Genomic DNA, 27,587 nt, shown 5'->3' with positions numbered 1-27,587 from the left:
GGGACATGCAGGCGTGCTTTACAGCCCGCGATCGGGGAGGAAGGCTTCAGAGGAGTCGCCCTCGCCGTGCAGACAAATGGAAAAGCTGCCGCAATAAATCCACGCAGAGACCTCTCCTGTAAAGCGCTCTGATACTGAATATCAATTTATATTCCTCTCCAAAAGTTAAGGGAAAGCATCGTGGCGGGGAGAGCTACATCTAAACTATTTTGATTTGTGTCCCATTAAACAAAACACCTCCTCCGAAGTAAGCGGCGTCTCCGAGCATCCCTCCGATGTATGTGCCTGGCAGAGGGAGCTGTCGGCAGCGCAGTGTCCTGCAGTGACTGCAGCCTGCTGCGGTGGCAGGGCGCGGGCTGCCTTTAATAAAGTTCCTGCCAGACGGAAATGGCTCAGCAGGACCATGAATCACGGCTTCCCATAACATTTAGTAGCAAAGTGCTTTTTTTAAATATGACCAGTTTAACAGGTTAGACAAAATGACTTCAAGAAATGTTATTGTAGGTTCCCTCTGATTGCAGAAAGCCAGGCAGCTTCTGAATCAATTTGATGGTTTATGGTTTCTAAGCTGTTAAAATGTGGGATTTTCTCCCTCACCCTCAGCACACAGCCTCGGCGTGGCCAAGCACGCACTTGTCCGTTTTCTCGCCTCTCCCTCAAACATGCACTCAAAGACCTGGGCAAAGCCCAGCATCGGGGCCTCCGACCCTGCCAATTTGTGGAGATGGCCTCCACGCTTTTCTCAGACGCCGCACGCTGAGAGTTGGGCAAAGCAGACGGCTTCAACCCAGGCTCCAGCCCGTCGCGCCCAGCCAGCGGCACGAGCGGTTGGCGAGCGTGAGCGTGCGGAGCCGTGAGCGTGCAGAGCGCACACCCAAGACGCAGAGTCCCCCTCGGCTGCAGCAGCAAGCCTCCTCCTCCTCCGAACGACAAGCCGAGGACGTGCCCGCCACCCACCACCACGGAGACCAGAGGCCACCCTGCCTTTGGTGCCTCCATCCAGACCTCGGTTGCTCACATACATGTTTGGGAAATTACCCCACACCTATGATATTCAAAAATGACTTTTACAAGATGAAGAGTAGCTATCTCACCAGACTACAAAGGAGCACTAATAATGACTGATTATTTCAATGTTACAATTACTACAGGCAAATTTGGGGATTTTTTTTTCCCCCTTCTCTCAGGTAACACCAAAAAACCCCCGCATTAAGTTCAATTTATCTTGGCATCTGCCTGAGGCCATTCTTTTCAGCAAAGCAGTTAAATCCCACTGCAGCATGTGCTGGGAGGGTCCTTAGGAAATGAAATCTGGAGAAGTACAGCAGTTACTCTGCACCAATGACATAATTAAATGTCAATTTTAACCCTGGCTATGACTGTCCCACCTCATTTCCACACCTGCAACAATAATCTTCCTACCTGAATCTCACCTTCACTTCCTCTGCCTTTAACAAAGCTCTTGCCAGACAAAAATCCGGCAAAGACAGCGGGAACGCCAACCCTGCCCAGGCAACACATCTCCCAGCCTGGCTGGAGGGAGCCGCTCCAGAGGGGAGAAGGAAGGTCACGCAGAGCCACTCACGTCCCTGGAGAGACAGGCATTTTTGGATTGTCACTTGTTTCTTTAAATGAGACTGCTTGTAATTGCTTCACTAAATATTCAGTAGGATTTATGTTATAAAGGTGCAATATGAAATAGCAGTGAAGGTCACACATGCTCATGACAGGGGCTGAAATATCCTTGTACAACCGCGCCGTGTGACGTTCCACCCTAGTCCTTTCCAACTGGCAGCTCCTAAGGGCTCACGTTGGCATCAGAGCAAACGGGCTGAGTGTGGCAGGTACGGGATTCCAAAAAATTCCTGTTTTGGGGGAAATAGCTACAACCCTCCTGGGAGGATATTCAAGATGCCAACTGTCACGAAGGAGCTGACAGAAAGCAGCGCTTGCTCTTCTAGACTCAAGATTGTGGATTGTGAATTAGCAACAATTTAAACAAGGCAGCACTTGTGCATAGAAGCAGTTACGGGAAATCAGCATCGCCTAAAAAGACAAAGTTACAACCGCACTGACTGCATTTGTCCAAGACTTCACGAGAGACGGAATCGCAACGGCAGCATTGTTCTTAGTTGTTGCTCAAGAAAGCCACGAGTATTTTGATTAATTACAATACAGAACAAACAACACCCCCCCAAAAAAAAGAATTACTAGACTTTTGAGCTGCAATCTAACTTCCCGAGCTAAAGCCTGGAACGAGACAGGTCACCCGCAGGACAGAATTTTTCAGCCACTCAAGAAACACGGCTGCGTCTGAACTGTCCCCAGGTGGGACCTGCGAGTTCACTCCTGGTACCGCACCCCGGCACATTTACCTGCAGAGAGGAACCGCCATGCTGAAGCGGAGTTACAGGTTCAATGCTTGAGCGTTCACTCATTATGTGGAAACGTAAGAAAAGTTTTGCACGCTCTTTAGCCAAATAAAGCGCGGAGCAAGTCCGCAGCCGGCAGCACAGACTGACTGGTAATATTACCTGTGGAAAAGTCAAAGGTTGTCCACAGCATCAGTGTTTGTGCAGGAAACAACCACTGTCTCCCACCTCCCAAAGCGCTGCTGTATGCTCCCCGCTCCCGCACCTTGCACAACGGATACAGACAAATGCAAAATGGGCATGTAATTTCAAATAAAATTAAAGCTGCACACGGGCAACTATTTCATAGGATCAGCTGAAGAGGATATTCACACTATTACAACATACATCAGGTGACGAACAGCTGTGTCCCTCTTACTAGGAGATAAATACCTGATAGGAGAAATGTGGAAATGTAACACCCAATCTTGCTCTATCTGGAGCCATTTTGCCATTCCTCTCATTCATATTCCACCAAATTTTTGCATACCACACACTGTGCATCTGACAGCTGCCCACAATCTGCATGACAAAGCTAATTTTTATTCCACTCCTACATGTTTTACTCTAATTGTAATAAATAAATAAAATAAAATTGAATCTCCTTATTCTTAACTACAGCTTGAGGCTTGCAGTCTGAATCGTTCCTACATTTCCAGGCAATCACCGTTCTCCTTGCACACCTACTCAGTGTGGAAACGTGTGGCAGGATAAGGGCTATCCTCCCTCTCCTTGCCCTTTGCTCCGTACTGTTTGCTGGTTTGTAATAGCGCAACTCTGAGTGACATTTTAATAAAACACGGGGCTAATAAACATTTCAGCAATAGTGCTGGAGAATTGATAATGAACAGATTTATGTCAAATTATTCAATATCTGCCAGCCTTCTCCGCTCTCACGCTCCCCGATTGCAAGTCCATCCCCAGTGTCTCGACGCCTGGAAGGAGACCGCAGTCACCCTGGTTCCCCACCCCTCTGCAACAGGCACACGCTGGAGAGCATCTCCCTTTCCCCGCTGCTCAGCAGCTCCAGGGAGGGATGACAGCCATTCAGGGGTTAAAGAGAGGCAGTGAACCCCCAGCTAATGAGTAAGAATTCAGCAGGCAGTGTAAGATAAATGGAGCTTTCTCTGCTTCTGCTGGAGTCAGCATGAACTGCGGCCCTGCGGCTTGTTTGTGGCAAATGGAGTGCGCGAAATATCAAAGGGCAGTGATCCAGAAGAAGACCGACTTTGACAAATTTTAAATTGGCCAGAAAGAAAACCAGCAAAAAAAAAATTATGCAATTCACTCTGTCCTGCAATCTTGGCTTTCCTGCTATGGTGCGGAATTAGTGGCAAAACAACAGCAATGATCGCCCGATGTTGGGAGCAATTACGAGCCATCTAAGTGAGATGCTTATCAGTGACTGAAGCTTTTAGAGCTCTCTGTATGTACAGTTGTAACTGACTTGCTCTTGTGTTGCAGTAATTTTAATTAAAGTGTATAGAGTTTGCTGGGAGTAATTACCCTGTAGAGGAAGAGGGGGAAAAAAAAAAACCCTGAACAGGCTCCTGCCTCCTCACATAACGCTGTTGGATTTTTGAGACTGTTGGCAGAAAACTGTTTCCTCTCTCTCTCCCTGTAATTTTTTTCCCGGGGATGCTGGTGGCGGTCGCACCAGTGTGGTTCAAGGATGCTCTGCAGGCGTCCCGCACCCACCCCGGGTGACGGACCCGGCGGAGGGGCCACCCGGCAGTGAATCAGCACGTTGCTTTGCTCCCCCCTTCCTCCACCGCTTCAGGATTTACACTCTCCAGCAGCCCTCTTTGTCCGCAGCCTGTGACTCTGCTCCTGGGAAAGGATCCGTCCGGCAGTCGCCGCGCAGAAGACCCCAGCTCTTTGCAGAGGCAGCAGGTTGCTCTGTCCGTCGGCAGAGCCAGCGCTTTTTATGGTGGGGCGAAGGGAAACGCTCTCAGAAACAGTGCTCCCGCCGTAGTGCCATTTGTCTGCACGGACCTGAGCTGACTGCTCAGCGTATTGCCTTCTCTAAGCACGCATCTGATTTCTCCTTGCCCTGGAGACTCGCGCACCGGAGAGGCGGCTCTCCTGCACCGGACGCCGAGCTGGAAACACCCGCAGGAGGTGTAGCTGTGAGCCCTGACTGCGTACGGAACTCGACTGTGGCCTTTAAACTGTGAAGTCCGAAATACCTTAGGAGAGCATTTGTCGGGACCCTGTGCTCGGTGTCCATGATGTGGTGTGGTCACGCCATCCATCTGCTCCTAAAGGGACACTATGAAGTCTCACATAGGTCAAAAGTCAGGTTTTGTGAAAAGAATCTCCTTGCTGCAACCCCAAACACTAAAACTGGGTTTTAATTCCAACAGATGCACACATTCCAGACAGAACCACACATCCATCCGTCTGGGTATCCGCGTCTGCACTGTGTAACACGTAACGTACACGAGCAAGATCTGAACTCGGATGAAACTGGTGCCTTGTGCAGGTCTGCAAAACTCAAACACCTGCTAACCTGCTTCTTGCCCAGAAAGCAATCGGCACAGTGAGGGAAAACACAGTGTCAAAACACTATCATTAAAAAAAAAAAAAAAAAAGAGAGAAAATGTCTTTGATGCTATCAAAGACATCAGTAAGAACCTGGTTTTCAGCAAGCAGTCTGATTCTTAACACTCTCCGCACCCTCTACAATTATTATTCTCTTCCCAAGGCACATCTGAATGGTTGTTTTGTATATAAATTGTTGCACTGCCATAAATTAAAAAAAGCCAAATAATAAAATGTAACTGCAGCAATAGCCACGATTTATCAGTCATTTGCAGAACACTTTTCCTCCTGAAGGACCTCAAAAGGCTTTATAAATTCAAACCATCCCACATAGCATGCTTCTTCCACTGCTGAAACGTAGTCAATTTTGGAGGTAAAAAGAGGCTCTGTAAGATTATACTCTTAGAGTAAGAGCTAGTAAAGAACTATTTAAAGAGTCTATTCCCCTGAGAGAGTACGTATCTGATATTAAGTGCATTTTGCTGAACTCTCTGTATTTTGGGTTGCTGGGTGGATACCAGGCGCTGGGATCATTTGGAGCGAAAGGCACAGTAATAACACAACGGACGCAGTGACGTGCCAGCCGCGGAGCACTGCACGTCAGCCCGCGTTTTACTGAGGAGGTCAGGAATGTGTTTTATTTTCTTGAAGCCGAAGTGCAGACAGATATCATTACTCAAAACCACCTCAGACACACAGTCATAGTCCAGCAGCCCAAAATGTCTTTGACCAAATTCTTAGTTACGCCAAACGACACCAGCGGAGGGTTTGGCCCATGGGCTTTTAGTGAGCTGAGCAATTGCTGAGATGGAAACGAGACTCAAGCGTCTGTAGTACATGTCTGTTGTAAGACCCGTTCAATTAAAAAAAATAACTAAGAAGAACTCAGTTCAAGATGACGCTATACTACACACACCCTAGGTATGCTAAATGCACACGGATATACATACATGCAGCTTTTCTCATCTGGTTTTCTTCCCAAGTTAGATGACAATAAATAAAACTTCTCATGAATTTGATAAAGTGTCTCAGTGCCCCTTTTTAAGGTCTATAAACACATTCATTAGCCACCAGCTGTACGGACCACTGCCCGCCAGCCCCCGCGCAGACGTACCTAGCTGCTCTGCCAGGTGGATGTAGATGGGGTCCACTCGCCTCATCGTCTTCACCAGATCCTTCCTGCGGAATTTGATTTCTACCGTCCCCTCTGGTTCCAGGATTCCTCCTCTGATCAGTGACGGGAAAAGAGAAAAGAAAGGCACTTTCAGGTCATCAGACAAGGGGAAACACAAAATGGAATGGTTCAATGTTATCTAGAAAGTATGTAAAAAAAGAAGAGAAGAGAAGGGGGGGAGGGAGACAAAACAAAGAGAAAGAGAGAACAAGAAAGAAAGAATCTTAGCTACTATTTATCCAATGCCACAAATGCACACCAGGCTTCACAGCAACATGCCTATCCAACAGTACATCGTACAGCCTGGCACAAGCAGTGCTCTTCGGCAGTCTCTTTTAAGCTGTGACCTGAAAGCTCTTTCAAAAGCTAGGAAAGCTTTACGAAACAAACCAATTAACCAGCCATTTTCATCAGAGATCCTCCCCGCTTCCCAGGTCAAAGACAGAGGAGCACATGATTTGAAACTTGGGCTTGGTAAATAAAATCATTTCAGTCTTTAACTGTGAGGGCGGGAGTAACGACGAGGAGGAAGGTCAGCGCTGCGGGTTATGGCACAGCAACAGCCATGAGAATTATTACAAATGCGTAACGGTACTTAGGGACAGGATGACGTATTTTGCAAAATAGTCTTTGTCTTGGCTACTGGAGCTCGAGAGCTCTAGAGCCCAACTACAGCTCTGCAATCCGCACACTGTCCTTCCTGATGTCTTGCAAGGTGGGGAGCTGGCCTGAGATTTCCAAGGGGCAAGCTCACGCTGCCGGCATCCTAGAAAGGTACGGGGCAGAAACAGGGAAGAGAGTAGAGGGCTGTTGTTCCCATCTGCACCCCAAAAAACACTTGGTGGGGGAAGGAGTTTGTAGAAACCTGGCTCACACTGTGTCTGATGGTGAAGCAAACAGGCTCCACGTTTCTAAGCAGGAGAACAGCAGCAAAAAATTCTGACTTCCAAGAGGCGAAGGTTTTGCTCAAGACGCAGGAAATACCAGGGGGCAACAGGCTACAGGTCTCTCGGTCTCACTTCTTTAGAACAGAGGCAGGCAAGCATCCCATCAGGAGCAAAATTCAGCTGGGAAGGGCAAGGGAAACGGGCACCTGGGAAGGGCAGCTTCTCAACTCCCCCCCACATACGGGTTTTCTTCCTCCCCTCAGAGCAGCTGCCCAGGAATTTTGCCCTGCTGAGATGGCAGGAGTTGTGAGGATGCCCCGACAGCACAATATTCATGCTGTCCTGTAAATACACCTCCCTTCTATCTGCTACAGATAGCCCAGGTAGGGCTGGCTTTTTTCTCCAAATAATTCAGTATCTCTATATTTCAGAGATTCTTTAAAATATTTTTAAAAACTTGCTTCCAAGAGTTTTCCTGTAGTTTTATATCCTCAGCCACCAGTAACTATAACTTCACTTACCCAAGCTGTATTTCATTAAAAACGTGCAACCACCCAAATGCCCGTATGATAGCTAGTACAACACTCGGGGACTCTAAAGTACACACTTATTTACACTTATTTAATTTGCAAAATAGTATATGCAGGCACTTGTTTCAAAGGAGGTCGAAATATCAGAACGGTAAAAAAAAAAAAAATTCCTAAGCACCAACATCTCCCTGTGCTTCGTGACTGTTGGTAGTGACCCTTCACAGAGGCTGGCTCAGAGCAGCTGCAGAACTTACCCCCGTGGAAGTCTCTGAGTGCCCCAGCTGTGACCACTCCACAGCAAACTCCCCCGAGACACGGCTTACGCCCGGGCAGCGGTCAGCCCCCACACTCTTAACTGAGAGCTCCTCACTCAGCCAGGTCACTAAGCCTCAAAGCAGGTGGTTAGGGAGGAAGCTGCCATACCTGCTCTCTCGGTCTGCGTACATCTCCATGTGACGAGGATTAATGGTCGGATCAATCACGGCCCAGGATCCTCCTCGCAGCTCCGCTTGCGGCGGGATGTAAATGAGTACGGGTTGACGATACTCTCTCAGGCCGTCCACGATGTAGGCACCAAACTTGAGCACTTGGTCGTACATGTCTGCAGAAAAAGGACACAGCGGTTGAAGTCACAGCGTGTCGGTGCTTCAGCCCTGCCATGCTTGGTCAAAGTGCAGAAAACAGTACAATTATTCAGCTCTTCTATCCACCTCCTGGTACCACGCTACATACCGCTGGCGTTACCTGGACCTGGGCAAGACGGACTGAGAAAGGAGATGTTCCCACACGGGTCCTGCTCCCAGCCGCCAGACCTCCGCTCTGGAGATCTGGTCTGGTTACTTCCAGCGTAACCACATCTGTTCACAAAACACGAACCGCAGAGTCCTCAGCTCCCACCAGCCAGCCCCATGCCACGCGTCCTGGACGTCATCCATCCCTTCTTCCCAGCCACGCCAAGGAGCACTGCAGCACTTGGGGCAGCCAGGCCAGGTATTTCTGTACTTAATACGAGCGCAGCTGCCCGATTTCAGACTTACTGCCGTGGAACTGTATTATAATTCCTGTAATGTGCGTGGGGCACCTAACGGCAGCAGGCGTTTTACATATCTTTATAAAAACTAGCGTGTGGGGAAGGATGCGAAACACCATTCTTCTCTTCTTGCCTTAAAATTCGTTTAAGGCATTTTGCTCAAAATTACTAAGAACAACTCCACTGTGTAAAGACAGTACATTGAAAGTATCGGCCCCAAAGGTGATTTAAATAAAAGAGAAAAAAGGAAGGCAGAAGAATTTATATGAGATGATACAGTTTATAATGGATATAGTTTGTAATGGAAACAAGCACCCTCGAACATATATATTTTGTTACATATAATTATATATAGAACTATCAAATCAAATATACAAGAAATGAAAAATACTTATTAGGATCATCTAGTCCATCTCTTTGTTCACACAGGACTGTATCCTACGTTTCTTTCCCAGTGCTTTTTAAAGCTTTCATTTAGAAATCCCAAACAATACATCTACTGCTTCTTTAGGGGCATTTCCACTGCCAAACAGATGAAATTTTCCTCAGTATTCAGCCGAATTTCCCCTCCTTCCCCTTTACTTTCATATTACTCCTCCTTGCATCACCCCACATAATCTCTCCACTCCTTTGGGCATGTTATAAATAGCAGTAAGCTTTTCAGTGGGGTTTTTTTTTTTCTTTTCTTCCTTAGACACGCTATAAGGTGTTCATTTCTCATGTCTCCCAGGACGCTATTTTCAATCCCCTTCATCATTTTTGTTCTTTGCTTAGCGCCTCCCAGTTTGCCTAATTTTTTCTGGTCATTAAAATACCAGTGCACAGAGCAGAATAAGTAAGTGGCTTGCATGTATGTACCAGCACGCATGCTGGCCTTCGGTAATGGTCTTAAAAGACCGAGACACTTTTATTAATCAAAAATCCTTCTATCACTTGAGAAAGCCATCATTTCTGGGGAAGAAAGATGTCCCCTTGTCATTTAACCCTCGCTTTAATGTTAAGCATTAACATGAACATAGTTAAGCACTTAACTCTTTGGAAAACCCACACACTCTTACATATATACGTACACACACATACATATAAATATATATGTACACATGCACACGCTTTATATATACCTCTCTCACCCGCTTGCTCTATATATAAGCACCATAGGCACTGATGTGATGTCTCCAGTTCATTTGCAAGGTCGTTGTCCAAGTACCCAAGAAAAGGAGTTTCATCTTATTTAAGAAACGTCAAATGCTGAAGAAGGGAAGAACAATTTATTTCCTCTAATTGCAAATAACCATAAATTCTGGCAGAGACAGTGGGGACTGAGAACCAAACAAAACTCCAACCTTTTCCTTTGTCCTGAGCAAAGAAAAAGACCTCAAAAGGGGTGACAAATTTATTACTAATTATACAATTATTTTATTATGTAGTGCTAGTAATAAACCACTTGAAGCACTTTCAGCTAATTCTAGTGTTAAGAAAATAATTGCTTGATTCAAATTATTTTAACTGAATTAATTCTTTACTAGACATTTTTTACTAGTGCTACATAATAAAATAATTGCGTAATTAGCAATACATTTTTCACTCTTGCCAAGGGTATATATTTTACTCAGGTTAAGTGTAGAAAAAAGAAGCGCTACTTGTTTGAACAGGGCAGAGAGAGGAGGAGCAGAGAAATTAGAGAAACTTGATGCTTTCTGTTCATAGCTCCAAATCCCTTTCAGGTTTACCAGGCAGCATCAGCAAGGTCAGGGAGGTATTTCGGTGCCTACGCTACTTCCAGGATCAGACTTTCGAAGCGTGAACTTCACCACTATGCGGTTCTGTACACAGGTACCCCTTTTGGGATCCTGCAACACAGCACTTTGTTTTCCCGGAACGTCCCAGCAGCCTTAGTTTTAATATTTTATATATGGATTTACACCAAGTGCCGCCTTCTCATGCACGCTCAACACTTCCACCGAGGTCAGTGGACATGCTGCTGCACTCTTGGGCTATAGATACACCATAATACTTTCAGATCTGGCTGCAAAGTCCTCTCTGCTGCAGAGGATTTCCCCTCTTCTTATGGTAACTGCTTCCACTAACGGAGACCAAATATTCCCCAAATAAGGAGGAGACGATCGCCCCGACCGCCGCCACCGAAGGTCCCCGCGGAGCCGCGCACAGCCCCAGGCCACGGAAGCTGCTGAGCTCCAGAGACCAGCCAAGGGGAACCGCAGCGTCCACGGGCTACGGAAGGGTTCCTGCTCGTCTGCAGGGCTTTTTCCTCCCGCCGTCTCAACTCTTCAATCTGCCTACACCTACCACTTCAGCAAAGTGGGGACTCTTAAAGAATGTTTATTTTTAAGAGGTAAAATATAAGTAGAGTTGATGAAGATCATAAAAATACCGCAAAGACCAGCCCATAGTCCCCATGCCCAATCACCAGAACACACAACCTCCCCCAATTTATATTAATATTGTATTTGAGTGTGAAACCATGAAACATTTGCCATACTGTGACTATTACCTCTTATTTGCAGTCTTGCTGCATTCTCCACTCTTACAACGGAAAAAGAGTGCACCAAATTTAATTGCTGCAAATGACGCCAGGTCTCAATGGTGCCCAATGCCTTGGTGCAGAATTTATAAACCCTTATTACTCTAACTAACACACTATTTTAAAACAAAACCCAATCGCTTCCATCACCGTCTGTGCAGCAAAGACGACCACACGCATTTGAAGAGCGGACTGTTTGCACAACTGTTCTTGCAGAGAAGATGCTTTACACTGAGACTGGAAAAATTAAAATTAAATACTGTATTTCTGGGCCAAATTTAATTCCTGTATTAACGTAAATCTCAGCATAACAAGCCAATTGCAAGACGGAAATGCTGCAGAAGGACTCTAGGAAGAGCAGCGTGGGTCGGTATTCCGTAGGGCAGACAGTGTTCGCAGCACACTTTCCCATTCTCTGCCTGCCTGCTCAGCTGCACTGTGCATCTGCATCTACTACACAGAGACATGAAAGCTGCTGGAAGCTGTTATCATTACACTGTATGTGTAAATATTGGCAGTCAGATGCATCGAGCATGCTAGAGAGGCTGCAGACGGCTTTTTGCATTTCCATAGTGTCAGGCAGCGTGCCCTGAACCTCCAAAGCTGGAACGGATCTCATCAGCTTGGCTGGGTTATCAGATAGGACCTGAAGGTAAACACCAGGCATATATTGGCTGCAGACACATAATGTCCCTCATAAACCCATTACATACAAGCAATACCATCATTCAACATCCAGGTAATCAGAGATTTAAAACAACCTTTTCATTCTGCTGAATATTTTTTTTATTGTTATTTATAACCTGTCCCAGGAAAAAATAATAAGTAAAACATGAAAAACCAACTGCGAGTGACCCTGTAGCACAAGCGGCGCTGCAGTTTAATGTCGCGGGGATTTGCATGCTATCAAACTATTCATGCCGAGTCCAAGACCCTGGTGCTAATTTCCAGTAAATTTCACGCTTGATGTCTCCCCGTTGTGGGTCACTGCCGGTTCGCCTAAATAAACCACTTCCAAATGGCTCCTCCATCTAAATATTCAAGCCAGTTTTTATAATTTAATTTTGCATTATGCTGAATAGCCTTCCGGCCAGATAGAGCTCATTGGGGAAACCACCAATACCATTGTGATACGCCTTTATTTATGTTATTTATTTATTTATTTTACGGCTTGAATTAGACCTCCTAGGCCGACTAGTAAAGAGGGTTGGTTTCCCCCCCCCCCCTTTTATTTATTTTTTTTTTCCCCTCCACTAATGTCAATTTTCAGCATAGCAAGAGCTGTCTCTAATCTTTTCCTACTCATTACACACAATTTTGGAGTCATTTTACCCACAGTGCAGTCGGCTCCTGGCAGTGTGTTTGTGTGCACTGAGGGGTGGCGTAATTGTTTATTTTCCCTCCCTGCATAATCCCCAGCCAGCACTGAAACCAAAACTGCAAACATCTCCCCGAGGAAGGCAGAGAGTGTCAGGAGAGACCAACGCTTGCTACGCAGGCCCCAACAGCAAACGAGATGCAGGAAACCGCGTGGACCGCGGTGCAAACCGCAATGGCTCTGCTCTTCCTCCTCCTCCCCCCCTAGCTGGTAGCAAGTGGGGATGTGCGATACAAATATCAGCATCCTCGGACTGCCTTTCCCTCCTTGGGCTTCTGGTCCCAACTCCAAAGCTAAACTCGGTTTCTGAGGAACCCAGCAAAGGGCACTGGCGAAGCCGACAGATCTCACAGCATAGTGAGGCAAAATAATATTTAACGAATGCTCAGCAAAGTTACATCAACAATGTCCCCGTAAGTTTTGCGGTAGGGAAAGCAAGTCACCAAGGGAGCGCAGTAGCAGCACATGGAGCAGAAACCATCCTGAAAGGTAACGGGTATTTTCCAGAGGAAAGAATTTTGCCGTCTTTTGCCATCTTTCATCTTTGCACCTGCAAACTCAATGGCATTGCTTTCTGCCCTGCTAGCGGGACAGCAGAGCAAGGCAGCCTTCATCCCCCGCCAGTCTTCCCCGAGCAGGAACTCTTACCGTGTAATGCATCTGTAACTTTCCTTCTGTGTCTGTTAAGTGCCACATGCAGGTGAGAGGCCGTAATCTTCTACTTATTTAAGTTTTATAATATCAACCTCACATTCTTGGCACTTCACAAAATTTCGAGTAGCAATATGTGGTGCAAAAATCTAACTGCTGGTGTATTAACCGAGCAGTTGTATGACCGTTCACTTCATGTGAACATCACTACCACCAAGAGCCAACTGGGAGACGGCCCTCGATAGGACAATATTGCAGGGGGAAAAATCAGCAGCGAGACAACGTTTCCACTTGACAGAATATGCCTGTACATTTCTGATATGCAATAATGTTGGCTTATCCAGCCCCAATTTTAAGCTGAGGCAGAAGGATATAAAGCTTCCCAAGCAGAAAGGGATTCCTGAGATTATTAATTAGCCCAGGCTGGCAGCAGCAATTTGTGTTAGCAACCAGACCACCGTTAACACCCAACTACCTGCTCTCACTGCAGATTATCTGGCCAGTCCCTATAACCGTGCGTGAGGGTACATATAGAAACACAACTGCATTGCTTATTTTGAGAAGAACTTGCAGCGGTGCCCTGAGCAGCGAAAGGCAAGCCACGCTACGGGACACCGCGGAAAGGGGATCCGAGCTGATGGTTACCTTTCATTCCACCAGAGAAGCCTCTCCAGTTCGCAAAGACCATCAGAGGCAGCCCTTCTCTGTTGAAGTCATTGATAGCCTGCGCAGTCTTAAAGGCAGAGTCAGGGAACCACACCTGACCAGCCTGCTGGATTATCTGTTGGGAATAAAAAAAAATTTAAAAAAAAAAAAAAAAAAGACTGTTAAGCCATGAAACACATTAACATAAGAGTTAGCATAAAAATACAGAAACAGATGCAACAAGAGCTGTGATGTGGAATTAACGACGAGGAATGCAGCACACGAAATGCTTATGATCTGCTTGCCCACAGAAAAATCCGGACAATCCTTCTGTCACCAACATCAGCAGGAGTGTTCCCACTGATTTAGCTAAGAAGAATAGAAGTGGTATGGAAAGCCTGATACTATGACTGCTGTAAGAAGGTGAAGAAGGGAGCGGAGAGGATATGCAAAGGAGAAAACCCCAAAGAAATGACGTAGGGCCAGAGCTGTGAAATCAGGCAGGAGAAAAGCAAAACGTCAGAGCAGAAAGACCATGAAACACTACGGTCACAGCAAGAGAACAGGGAAATGATTTTTGCTTGCCAGATCTCCTGGCCCTAGTCCCTGCCCTCACCTAAGTCATAGGAGAAGCAGGACTGCTGGGGAACGTGTGTCCTGTAGGAATGGCCAACACCACTGCCATGCATTACCACCCCACCAAGGAACGGCTATACTTTTTGTCCTACATTTGGGGAAAAATATCCCATCAAAACAAGTGCTCTTTCCGCAGAGATATTTGCAGAGGACGAACAGGCAACCGAGCACATGTTCAACCTACCTTGGCCTCTGAGTCCAGGTTTGCAGGATCAGCAGGGATGCTGAGCTCCACCGTCCTCGTTTCTACGGCAACTACTCCTACAGGTATTCCTCCCAGCCTGGTAACACAGGAGACAAATCAAAATTCGCATTTCTACTGTTACACATCTAGACTTTTTTTTTTCCAATTTGCATCAAAATACTCAAGGGAGACAATGCAAGCAAACGGCGGAAGAAGCCTTCTGGCCTTTTTGAAGAGTTTAGGCACGTGGCTAAATTTCAGAGTAGAATTTACAGTTCTCAAAGCAAAATCTCGTTCTAAAAAATAGCACATACCTCACTAAAAATTAAATAAACTGAAGCCCAAATTTTGAACGGTATAGCTGCATCTCCACCACCCTTCACCTGATCCCATACAGATTTTGATCCTGATGGTCCATGACAAATAAACACAAAGACTCAGTGATTCCCAAGCACTGCCAGCTGATGAAATCCACCCACAGGCTGCATGTCGAAGCAAAGCCAATGTCTCAGCCACCCTAAACCTCCACCACCTACAAAAACTCCCTCTCCCAAGACGTTAGGGTGAACGACGGGTAGAAGGCTTGGGTTTGCCCGTCTGTCTCCTCCGCAGACCCTCCGCTGCAGGATGACTGTAAGGGTGGGAAGGGTGCAGGGACAGCGGGATGGGCAGGGAGCGCAGGCACCAGGGAGGATGCTCAGCTCCGCTCTCCACAGCATCTAACCACTCCCTTACACAAAAGGCATCTCGCTTGCGATGACAACTGCTTACTCCCAGGACGGGAGTCCCAGCAGAGCCTACGCTCTCTCCTCAACCATCTCAAGCCGGATGAGACGCGCTGCAGGCAGAAAAAGCGACAAGGCCGATGTGCACTAGGGGGTTGAAAATATTCCCATTCACTATGATTAAGAGTCTGCCTAGAAACCCGTAATTGCAGAAGCCGTCTTAAATCGGTAACTTATAACTTCTATATTAGGGCCCATGTGACCTAATAAAGAACATCTTTATCCAAGTATTACAGTTATTTATTGAACTTGAAAAGAGCTCAAAACAACTTCTGTTTTCCATTATACTTCATATAAATTTTATCAGGCTAGCACATGAAGATGCTACATCTTGTTTTATAGTGTGTCCCTGGACAAGTTGCCATAGAATAATAAAAGACAATTTACAGCCAACAGCACACATATTCCAAACATACATACAAAAGATGAGTTTTGGCAGCACTTACAGTAACAATCCCAGAAGAATACATTCATATTTGTTTTTTCAAAATGCCACTGCTTTTGAAAGAAGCCAGTTTCATTTGTATTATATATACCTGTATGTGAGAGTCCAGAGCAACTTGAATCAGAAGGAAGGAACTGCAAGTGAAGCTGAGCATGGGCCTGGACAGACACCTTCTAGCTTTGCCAAATCATTGATTTCCTCCCCCTTCACCCCCCCCGCCCCGGTATACTGCTTAACCTAAAAGCCTTTAAATAATTATAGGACGTTGTCAGATAAAACTTCAGAGTGTCACGGATGATGGATAAAAATACCAAAGCGTATCAAAAGGTCACAGGACATCCCAAGGTTATGTGCTACAATTAAGAGTGGAGTCAGCAGGTATTTTTGGCTCCTCTCAACAATATATAAAGATCAGACAATATTCTGAGCGGAAGGGATGGATCTTCAGGGGGTAACAGCACTGAGACCCCTGGGACTGACAGTGGTCAGCAACATGAAAGTCCAAGAAGGTAGAGCTGAGCTGCACCCGCACACGGATGGTCCTGTGGTGCAGCCGCAGCTCCTCTCGCTGGGCTTGTGCCATCCATACGTTGCATGCACAGCATCCCATGTTGCTCCGGCTTGAGCACAGAGTCCTCCTTCTGCCCTGACAGGTAACCTGAGGAAATGGGTGTCCTTCTCCATATCACATTCTGCACTAGGAGAGCCCACAGGCAGTTTCAAACCCATTAAAGACCCTCGGAAGTCTTAAGAAAAGAGCAACAGAGGGACATTTTGCTGAGCACGCCCTCGTATCTGGAAGCCTCCTTCAGTTATTATGCAGCATTTCATTAGCATATTAAGAGAGCTCCTGGTGGCCGTTTCAGAGATGCCCAGAGCGGACACAATCCTCTGAGACGTTGCACATGAGCTCTAGTGAATGCCAGAAGCTTTGCTATTTCATAGCGTGACCTCTGGCTCTCTGACCCCCATTAGGGGGACACTCTGTAGAGCTGTGGCTTTAAAGGGTCTGAAAGAGAGATGGGAGCTCCCAGTGCCAAATATTCTGGGCCCACATGTGCTATCAACATAACAGAGATAAGATAAGCCCCAGCGTTGATTCACGGCTATGCTGGCCGGCAGCCTAGCTGGCTGTCCCCGTTGTGCTGTGCTTCAGGAACAGCGGTGTCTCTCCCTGTCTCCCACTGTGTGATCAAACACAGCATCACCAGGGATATCCTGGCACTACGGTCAGTCCTTAGGTCACCAGTTTGGTGACAGATACTGACAGTATGGGAGGTGAAAGATCTGTAAATAAAAGATTTTTCTTTGATGCAGACTTCTGCTAGGAACAAAGGCACTCTGAACACCCATCATGCACGGGCACGACTGGATCTCATTAAGTGCAACACCTGAAGCCTCCAGCATCCCATTCAGGCACTTCAGGTTTTCTTCTCCCCTCTCACTTGTTAATAAAAAAAAAAAAAAGAAAAGGTTGACAATTAACCAAAACCACTGACATCGCTTAGGAGCTGGGAGTCTGCTGGAGGCAAGAGTGTGAAGCTCTGTCTTGAGAGGAGAGCTGGTGGTAGTCTGAGGAACGTGGAGCGACGAAGGATAAGCACACTGCATTTGGGCAGCTCAAGCACTTGCAGTGGAAACTCCAAGGAGAGAAATGTACTCTTTAAAAATGGCTTCATTCTGAGAGGAAGTAGACAATCAGATCAGGAAACTCACGGCGCCATTTTGGAGGGGGCAAAAAAAAATACAAGAGACTAGAAAAGAGGCGATTGAGGGGGTTTTGAGCCCAGCTCTGACTTGCATTCTGCCAAAAGACAGGATCCATCCTATCTCCAGGCTTCTGCTTCCTGCCAGCTCTGAGACTTCGCAGACCCGCTACACCAAGAACGCCCCAGGCTGCAAATATTTCCGAGGCAGGGAGCTACATCTCGAGGCAACGGGGAACAGTTTAGAATCCTGCACAGGTGCCACTCCGCAGCAAGGTAAGGGGAAGTGCCACAGGCCGCTGGAGCTGCACGTCTATCTCTGCATCGCGAAAAGCAACTAAGATCAGGTGTGGCGGGTGCTCGTTCGGAAAATGCTGCAAGTTATTCCGAGCAAACCTCAACATTAGGATCTTCTCTATACAGAGGTTCTTGCAATTTGCTCTAGTTTGAGCTGAACTTTTCTTGCAAGTCAAGTAAGATTGCAAAACCATAACCTGTGTAATGTACCTTCAACCAAGTCAGAGCTGCAAGAAGGCCTCGCTACGTGACCACGTACCCTAGGGAAGCATATACTGTCTGCTACAATTTTTAACAAGCTCTCTCTTTTTGGCTTTTGTGCATGTTAAAGCTGTCACCTCCAAGGAAAACAGGAGAAACAATCAGTCCATGCTTCATTCGCGTGGTAAAGAAGTATCCTATTCAAGTAATGACTTGTTTTTACTTATAGTCATCCACTTTCAAAGGAGGTTCTAGAAAAACACAAAGCGTAACAAAAACTTGATTTCTACAAATGTCTAAAATGCCTCTTAGAATTTACCTTGCTCTACCAACCACAACCGTCTGTGCCCAGGGCTGCATGATCTCCAGGAACGAGCCATTGTCAAAGAAACCACTTAGCCACTGTCCTTTTTGACCTAAAGGGAAGGGAAAAAAATGGAAATATCAGAGGAGGGAGGAATGAAAAGAAGAGAGAATATAAAAGGAACAACCAAAACTTGCTTAAAAATGCCAACTGGAGAACTTGGCACTGTTTATTTATTTATTTATTTTTAAATAGATTATAATACAAGGGAACATTAGACAGCTGAGCATTTGTCTGCCTTCAGCCATCATGTCTTATTTCATTTGCTAGTCTGCAAAAAGACAGTCATTTATCAGCAAAAGCATCATTTATTGTTAAACGATGGGGTTCGGATAGCAGAGGGACTTCGCATGCTTTTAAATAAATAACTCTGGTTTTTTCAAGACACTACAAACATTTGTCAAAAGGCAGTAAAGTCATTAAAGATGTTTTTCAAAATGCCTATTTCTATTTTAAATCTTATCTCACATGTTTCTCTTGATTCTGCCTAATCTTTCCTTTAAAGAAAGAATGCTGAAGAAATCCAGGAACTAAATACAAAAATTTCTACGATGTTTTAAAACTAGACCACACATCTGAGCATGTTTCACACATTCTTTTAGAAAAATTGAAATGAAGTACTCTCATACCAAAAGCCTACTCGCTCCACAGCCGACAATGCATCTCCCCCTGAACTACAGCAAGCTCGAAGAGTCACCATCCCGGGTCAGACCACACGCTCCCAGACCTGTTCTCTTACCCAAAGGCAGCAACTCCCTAATGCTTGAGAGAAGTCAGTGTTCCTGCAGAGCACGTCACCAAGATGACTGTGCAGTTCTAAGAGAACTAAACTTTTCCTGACCCTTGCAGGCAATCAGCTTCTGCTCTGAAGTACGAGGGCTTGATTACCCTGACCACACCAACTACAAACTAGTATTACTAACTGCGAACTAGCACTACTTGCCCTTTAAAAAGCCAGTGCAGTATCAGACCGGGGATTCCTCCAGCATCACAAACTCCAATATATTGGCAATACTTCTCCACATGCAACAGCAGATCTGTACACTAACAATCCACGTACATTCCTTCAAATAAAATTCTCAGGATGACAGTTACCCCCATGGGAAGCAGGGTGGTGGTTCTCAGTGCATTTCTCTAAATTTCACCTGTGTTTCTTAAGCGGAAAGCGTCACAGAAGACACTACGAATACGTAAAGCCTCACGAAGCCGACCTGCGCAGTGGCACGGCACCGTTTCCACTCTCCAGACAGGAAGCCCACGGCAGGAAGGTTTTCCAATATTTCAGCTTGGACCCTACCCCGGTGAACAGGTAAGGACACGACTCAGAGCTTCCATTTGGGCTGACCGCTGATGCTGGACTGGGGGGTGACAAGTAAGGTACGCAGATAGCTCTGCAGTCCTCCAGCCTGCGTAAGCTGTCTATCCCACAGCCAAGGCATCGAGATACTCTACCCACCCAGACTATTACAGAAACCACAACTCCCTGGGGGTACCCGCTTTCCACTGGGGATTCGTGAAGCTCTGCCAAAAAAAAAAAAACAAACCCAAAACCCAACAAAACCCCAAACCAAAAATCCCTCCCAGCTTTACCCCTTGGCACACAGCTTCTGAGGAATGCTTTAATCTGAACAAGCACCTCTGCTTCTGCAAACCCAAGTCCAAAACCAATTAAAAGTGGAGATCCAAGCAAGCTAACCTCTGCTGACTTAAACAGGATGGAGAGTGTTTTATCAAGACCAAACTTGTAATTACTGTGTTCTACATTCCTTGCCTCTGTGGCCCCACTGTAAAATGTGACCATCCATTTCAAAATTATCTCTTTATCGTGAGCCCAAAGCCGATCGTTTAGATTCTGGCCTCATGTCGGGCGTCAGTTTGAAGAATATCACGGCAATATCTCCTCTAATAAATGGCTTTAACTTTTCACCTAGGAGATATCTGCTTTAACTTATCACAGGGAATCATCTGCTTTCCTTAACGCTTCCACTAAATTAAAATCTGAAGTCACTCGATTTGGAAGCCAGCGTTAGCTGCACTCAGACAGCTGGATGAATTACTTGAGAGATGATGAAAAAATATTATCCAAAACCAGAAAACTTAGTTTATCACAAATCTCATTTTAGCCCCCCAAACTCATTAATAACAGCAGGCATAATGGTCACCCAGTTTGCAGCTTGTACGTACACAGGCTGCACAACCCCAAAAGCATGCATGGAGGTTCAATGGTTTGCAGCATTCCCAATATAACTATCCTCCAAGATCTGCAGGAATACCGTGACTCCTTTAGCATACAGACCCTTTATATACAGACGTTCCTCTGAACCATACAAAAAAGGAAAACCTATAAAAGTAACTAATAATTGTACGTGTCCTCAAGCACTCAGAATTTACATGCTATTTTTATATATTATATTCAAATTGCTCAGCACTAGCTACTTCATAAGCTCTGACATATATTTGGATTGCAGACATAAAGCCTAAACGAACAGTTTGAAACAAGACGCATTATTGCACATCCTGGCTACCAAAGACCTACGTACTTGGATTTGGGCGTCCGGCCAGCATCCAGCGAGGATCATAGGGAGTCTTGGTAGGAACAAACTCTATGGTTCTGTCTATGGGATCCTTCACTTTGAGGATAGGAACAGGGCTGTACACGCTCTAAGGGAAAAAAAAACATTGAAAGAAGTAATTCTCCTGCATGGCTTTGCACCGAACATCAGTGCTAAAGGACCTGGTCGGAGTCCTCTTCCTCCTCGCCACTGCACAATCCTCCACCTGACGCGATCCCAGAGCCTGAAGAAACTTCCAAGGTGCTCCACACACTCTCTCAAACCCTCCTTTGGCATCACATGGCAAACAATGTACTTCATTTGCTCTTGAACTTCAGGCATAGCCAGCATTAGCGAGGGGTTGCAATTTAATTTTTGAAAGGCGACCAGGGCACCTGACTCATTCTATGCACTCTTTCCTGAAGGAAGGTGACCCGCGTGTTCTTGTTGCTGCCTTCCTGGCTGCAGAGCAGCTTACACGTACACATCAACTCCTACAAATTACTGCCTCGGAGGGGAACTTTGAGAGTCTTTTCCGTAAGAGATGATCCTCTGCTCACATAAAATCCTGCCGCCCAGAGCGCTGAGGGCAGCACGCCAGGGGAGTGACGTGAAATCACCCCAGGCAGAGCCAGGCTGCCCCGCATCCCAGCTCCTGCAGCGCTTTAAGAGAAAAACTACTTTGTATGCTCCGATACCATAACGCTTAACAGCCTCCATCATGAGCCTAAAGCATTTTGCTACAAACACAGAGTAACCCCACCGATACAGAGATCCCCCCCCCACCCCCCAAAACCCTGCGAACAAAGCAAATGGGGAATGGCACCTTGCACTCCTGCAGGGCCAGGAATTACCTTTGGCATGTAGGAAAGCCACTGCAGAATAGTGTAGACTCCTTCAAAATCATCACACACAGTGCCATGCGTCACTCCGTTGTTGTGCATTATCTGGATCCCGCCCAGCTGGTTGTTGGAGGTATAAACTTCCCGTCCAAGCACCTTTTGAAAGGAAAACAGGGAAACCATCAGAGGATGGGATGTGGCAAGGAGGCGTTGGCTAAGGAGATACATACAAGCCCATCCCTGCAGCAAGTCGTGATCGCTTCAACACCAAGAGATGGAACAAACCGCTCACAACAGACCTGCCCAAGCCCTGTGAGCAGGTAAGATCTTATGAACAGCGATCCTCAAGGGGAGTGATACAAGTGGGGAAACTGAGGCAGAGGGCAGTTACACGACTTGCCCTTCCCCAAGCAGCAGTGGAGCTCATACGTGACCAAGTCTCCTGGGCGCTGACCAGAGCTCAGCTCACTAATTCAAAATCGCTCTAAGACAACCGGTAGGGTGGTCCCATTTAAACCTTTAACTGGGGAAAAAACCAACACCGTGCAGAAAGACGGGTATAGCAAACACAAAGCCCCACCAGCTCCTTGGAGAGACGGGAAAGAATAGGACTCTGACTGCTGGGCTTCCAGTTCTCTTGCACGGCTCCATCTCTAATCTCAGCCCAGGCACCGCAGCTCTTTTCTCATTCTCCTGCTGTCTCTTTCCATTTGCCCTCTTGCTGACTGATACACTGATCTCTCGGTCACTCGGCTTTCTGCTCCACTGAGTCCATATTACTAATAACACCTCTGCCACGGCCAGTTTACCTCATGAAGGCAGGAGCACATCATTACAAAATAAACTCATAACTTTGACATTCTAGCAAATACATGCCGTTTGTTATTTTTATGGGTTGAGTCTTTCTAACAGACAAGAGGGCATTACATACCTGCTTCATTTAGATCTTAAAAAAACCTTTAAACACGCACAAACAACCTGCCCTCCCCCACCAAACAACCAGCGCAGCTCATTTTAGGAGGAAAGGCTTCCCCGAGAGAGGAGCAGCCCGGAGCCCGAGACAACCCGGTCCTTACGGAAGGGATGCTTGGGTCTGACTTCATCCTCACGAGGGCAAAACACCTGAAGTCCTACAACGAGCGCCCGGGACGTAACTCATCTCACCCATGGTACAGAGGAACTCCACGTTTCTCAGGATTTGACCTTTTGGGTTGAAGTTAAGAAGGTGCTAAATAAAGGGATATGAAAACAGAAGATTTTGATCTGGTTATAACACTACGCTAGATCAATGAGCTTTCTTCCTGCACAACGTCAGTTAATCACGGCTAGGGTCAGGGAGACACCGTGCCCACCTAAAGCACTGCCTAACCCGTAAGGCACAAAGTTATCGCTTGCTAACTCCGAATTTATTTTCCTTTGGAGGAGAAAAGGCCCAGCGGTCTGACATTTCACAAAACCCAGCATTTTACAAGCACGGGACGATCCTCACAAAACTCCCTGTGAGACAGATGTCAGTCGAGGTTTACGGACAGGAGAAACCAAGGCACAGAAGTTAGGCAACCAGCCCCGAAATTCAGAAGTCAATGCAAGCATTGTGGTTTTACACAGAGGGGTTCCCGGGTCTCCCTTCTGAGCTCAAACACCTTCATCTTCCTCTGTCAAAATCAGTGCCATGAAAAGGCACAGTAGAAAAGACAGCAGCATAGATTTAGGTTCAAGGAACAGAGAAGCACAGGCCTCGAGATGCCAGGCACAAGGCTAGCTAAATGCCTTCCACAGAGGAAAATAAAAATAAAGAGGATTTAAACTCCCCATCTATGAACTAATGCAAACGTATGTACATGCAAAATGGGCCTCTGCTGCTGCTTATCTAGAGACACTGTAGACAGCTCAGGTTTACCACCGCTGACAGGCAATGAAAACAGTCTAATATACCGCCTGCTCTCGCCCTTAAATCCCTTTTTGGAGATCAAGATAAATATGCAGTTCCTTTTCCCGAGCGCTCCAGACATTTCCGTGAAGTGGCAGAGCATTGTGAGGGGCTGTGCGACCGCAATCCCTCTGTAACGCTGAGCGAGCGTAGCCTTTACTCGTCAATGTTTGTCAGCAGAGGCAACGTAGTCCCAAGCTGCATTTAAAAGTTGTATCGACGAGCGCTCGCTGCCTTCATTTGTATGACATATATATATATATGTCCGCACACGTGCGCTTGCACCTCTGCTGAGTGCAGCGGGAGGGACGTGCAATATGGGCACACGCAAGCTCTAAATCAGACCCTGACTTAAGCACAGCCTAAATGCAAAGCAAGCTCCCCGGTGCGGAACCCGTGCAGCCAAGGCGCTCTTCCAGGGCTGCGGCCAGGCTGGGTGCTGGTCCCCTGGCCTGCTTCTGCACGTGCGCTCTTCCGTCTTCGCAGGGGCGGCCGGAGATCCTGCCAACTCGTTTCGCACATGCAGCTGCAGACTGAATTGGGTGCCAGAGGTCAAAAGGCACTGAAGGGCTAGCCAGCTTACAGACAACGAGCGCGGGGCTTGGGAAAAAAATGAATGCGATAGCTCATCCATTCAGCTCTGCTAACCACCTCATCTCTGACCTCAGAGGACTACATTTTTAAAGGCTGACAAGTAATTCAATCTCCAATTAACAATCTTAAATGGTGCAATGCATATTGCTGTATAAATGTTTCCGCAAGAAAATATCCAAGGGTGAAAGAGAATACATCTGCTGGAGAATCCAAAACTGATCCTTCTGCAATTAAAGGATTCGGATATTCCTCAACAAGACACGTGGTCAGCAGAGGCACGAGTGCATTTACAAATGTTGCTAAACCAGTTAGGCAATGCTAGAAACAAACCCGTGGGAGAAGAGAGTGCACAGGATTAAACCCTGTGTCTGATACGACCGGTATCGGTCAAAACGGTAAACTTCAAACCCTGAGAGTGTGGCTCCGCCGGGGAGGTACACTGAGTCGCATGAAGTAGGAGGTTAGGAAGCGAAAGTATCATTAGCCCAAGACTTATAGAAGGCATCTGCTTAACGACCAAACGCGCGCGAGGAAGGGTTAAGTCTGCAGAGCAGGCCCTTCCCAGAGAAAGGTTACTAGCACTCCAGGGAACAGTCAAAGATGCAGCTACCGGAGTCAGCAGCCATAGACCAGGGATCAAGAAAGGTCCAGCAAGAGGGCTGGGAAAGAACAGGTTCCGGGATTTTAAAGCTCAGATACACAACACACGTATACCTGAGTATTGGCAATATTTGACCTCTGATCTTGTGCTTAATCTGATGGCAAAAACAGACAAAAAAGAGCAGCCGCGAACAGCAAAGCACCAGACAGTAAGCTTCTGGCACCAGAAAAATTTGCTTTAAATTAAAATTCTTTCCACCTACGAAAACTCGGAAACCCAGAAACCACGTTTCTGTCCACCCGGAGTTTGACACGTTACCAGAGGAAGCTGCTGAGGGTGACCGTTCCCACGCAGAGATCCCAAACTTGTCCTTTCTGAAGCGAGGACCCTTCACTTCTGTTACTACTCCTTTCCCGCACGTTATCCCAGTGCCTTTGCGTTTTGGATACAATTTCCTTTTTTCCCCACTTCAGCAGCAGCCGGTCTGACGTTTCCGAGTGAGGTGCAGCAAGCGCTGCCTCCCTCCGCCGGAAGGTGCTGCCAGCCAGGTCTGCTGTCCCCTCCAGCAGCACCCTTTCCCCTGCAAGCACTAACGTCAACCGCAACCAGTACAGCAGGAGGGCCACCACCTACCTACTCCTTTCGGATTTGATACCAAACAGCCTCCTGGTCACAAGGGACCCAGGTGGGATTCGGATGAGCCGCTCAGTCTCCCCTTCCTCTGCTCCTGATGAGACACCTTTCAAGCATGCAGAAAGCATTGCGTTTAACAGGGTACGCAGGACAAAACGCTTCCCCTGTGCCCCCTTCGCAGCAAAAAGGATGAGGACATCAGTGATGCGGTCAAAAGGAAGTGTTAGATCTAGAACTGCACGTGTTAAAGCTCCACCCACGATTACAACAACACACACTCTATTCCAGATAATGCAACCGTCGACACCACGTGCTTACAAAGCACACGGGCAACACGGGCAACACTTACTTCATTCGGTCCTCCAAAAGCCGCTCTCCCTACCGTAATGGGAAACCGCATTTCTTTTTACTTCAGGGGATCTTTTGGAAAGTACAAAGGAGAGCCAGGATTCCTGCAGGTTTTCCAGCCTTTAAAAGCCCGTCCTCAACAGGTTTATAGGCACGTCCTGTGCATACTGATCATTTTCTAGCACTCAAACCCGTGATGACCAGCTGCCTTCTCTGTACTCCTTATCGGAAACTGAGCTGCTAGTTAGTTGAGACATTCACCACAAAGCTGGTTTGGCTGCACACTCGATTGGCTCCTATGTTTCATCAAAGATGAAAGATCTGAAAAAATGACGGCAGAGGGCTTGAATGGGAATCATTATGTAACATAAGTGCTGTTATTATTCAGAGCATATCATGTGTTTATATCAAATATAAGTGCCAGATTTTTATCTGAATAATTTCAATAATTGCAATTCCCATCCCACAATTTATATTATCTGCCAGAAACCTGAAGCAGAAAAGGCGCATGCACATACTATAAATAGCCTATTTTTCATAAACAGGCAGAAATGATCAGAATGAATGTCTCATCAGAAAACACAATGTAGGAACTTAAAACCTGACTGCTATTATGTGCAGTCAAGCCTCAACAGATCTTACAGTGTTCATTTCTATCACTCAGCTCTCCCCCCCACATGTATCGTGTCATTAGAGGGTAAAATAGCAGCAATGCTGAGCAGGAGACCCAAGCTGAGGTAGGATGCCAGCAAGAGCCGTGCTCCCGAGCAGACCGTTCCCCAGCCGTCAGCCTATTCGCACGGCGGCGCGAGCGCAGACACCTCTCTCTGCCTGGAGACGGACTGCGCTTCTTGCATTTCTAATCCACGAACGTGTGCAGTTCCTGCACTTTTAATTTACGAGCGTTCGGTGGGGGACCCTTCTGACTTGGGAACATATTGGCTCGGTCTAATGCTTGGAGATTATTAAAGTCAGAGCTATACTCCACTATCAAGTCTACAGATCTTTTATTTAGAAGATATGGTGCTCTAAATGCACAAAGAGCTCCCTGTCACCTTCACATTAAAGCCCCTAGTGCCTGGTAAATGGAATTATATAGCTGTCATCTCCTTTCCCCAAAGTTTTAAGAGTACAATGGGCTCATTTTTTCACACTCCATCCCAGCTTCAGAACTAAGAGACCTACTTTGTATTGATTTAAAGTCTCAGAAATAAATAAACCTGCTTCACCAATGTGATTCACAAGAAATTCATGATACACTATTGCATGATATATTTCAAGCTGTGGCTCCAGCTCTTTTTTTCCTTTGGTGAGTGATGGGGGAGGTGGGAGGCAGGGGGAGGTGGGGGGGAAGCTGACAGCCTGATGGTTATTGGAGATGGCTACTGACTGCAAATCCAGAAGCAGGTCTTGCTGGTGGAGTCTTTTTCTTCCTTTAATTTGGTGAGATCGGAAGGGGGAAGGGGAAAAAGCAACTGCACTTCACCTCGGAGGCAGCAGGGGAAGACGCGTCCAGATGGACACTGCGACTGCAGCTGCCCTTTCTACACCACCTTCTGCCTGAAGATCCCAAAGCCCCTTACTGCTGCAAAGGGAGCGGGGCTCCACGGCCGATAGGATACAGAAGAGGCACTCTATCTGTTTGCCGATGGCAAGATGGACCGTTTTTGGGAGGAA

At 46.6% G+C, this 27,587-nt stretch overlaps 1 protein-coding gene across 9 annotated transcripts in view; it reads right to left on the bottom strand.

Moving 5' to 3' along the window:
- ACACA (acetyl-CoA carboxylase alpha) overlaps nt 1-27,587 on the bottom strand; it is a 146,114-nt gene that overhangs the window by 11,821 nt on the left and 106,706 nt on the right. For all 9 annotated transcript variants that reach the window (XM_075771715.1, XM_075771716.1, XM_075771720.1 and 6 more), the window contains 7 exons: nt 21,817-21,960; nt 20,951-21,071; nt 18,366-18,462; nt 14,613-14,709; nt 13,793-13,928; nt 7,970-8,147; nt 6,070-6,182 (listed from right to left, as the gene is read on the bottom strand). In XM_075771715.1, the coding sequence (XP_075627830.1) occupies nt 6,070-6,182; nt 7,970-8,147; nt 13,793-13,928; nt 14,613-14,709; nt 18,366-18,462; nt 20,951-21,071; nt 21,817-21,960 (886 nt within the window). The remainder of the gene's footprint in view (nt 1-6,069; nt 6,183-7,969; nt 8,148-13,792; nt 13,929-14,612; nt 14,710-18,365; nt 18,463-20,950; nt 21,072-21,816; nt 21,961-27,587) is intronic.

The sequence above is a fragment of the Balearica regulorum genome, chromosome 19 (assembly GCF_011004875.1).
Source record: "Balearica regulorum gibbericeps isolate bBalReg1 chromosome 19, bBalReg1.pri, whole genome shotgun sequence".
Classification (NCBI taxonomy): Eukaryota; Metazoa; Chordata; class Aves; order Gruiformes; family Gruidae; genus Balearica; species Balearica regulorum.
This window is presented reverse-complemented; position numbering and strand designations above follow the sequence as displayed.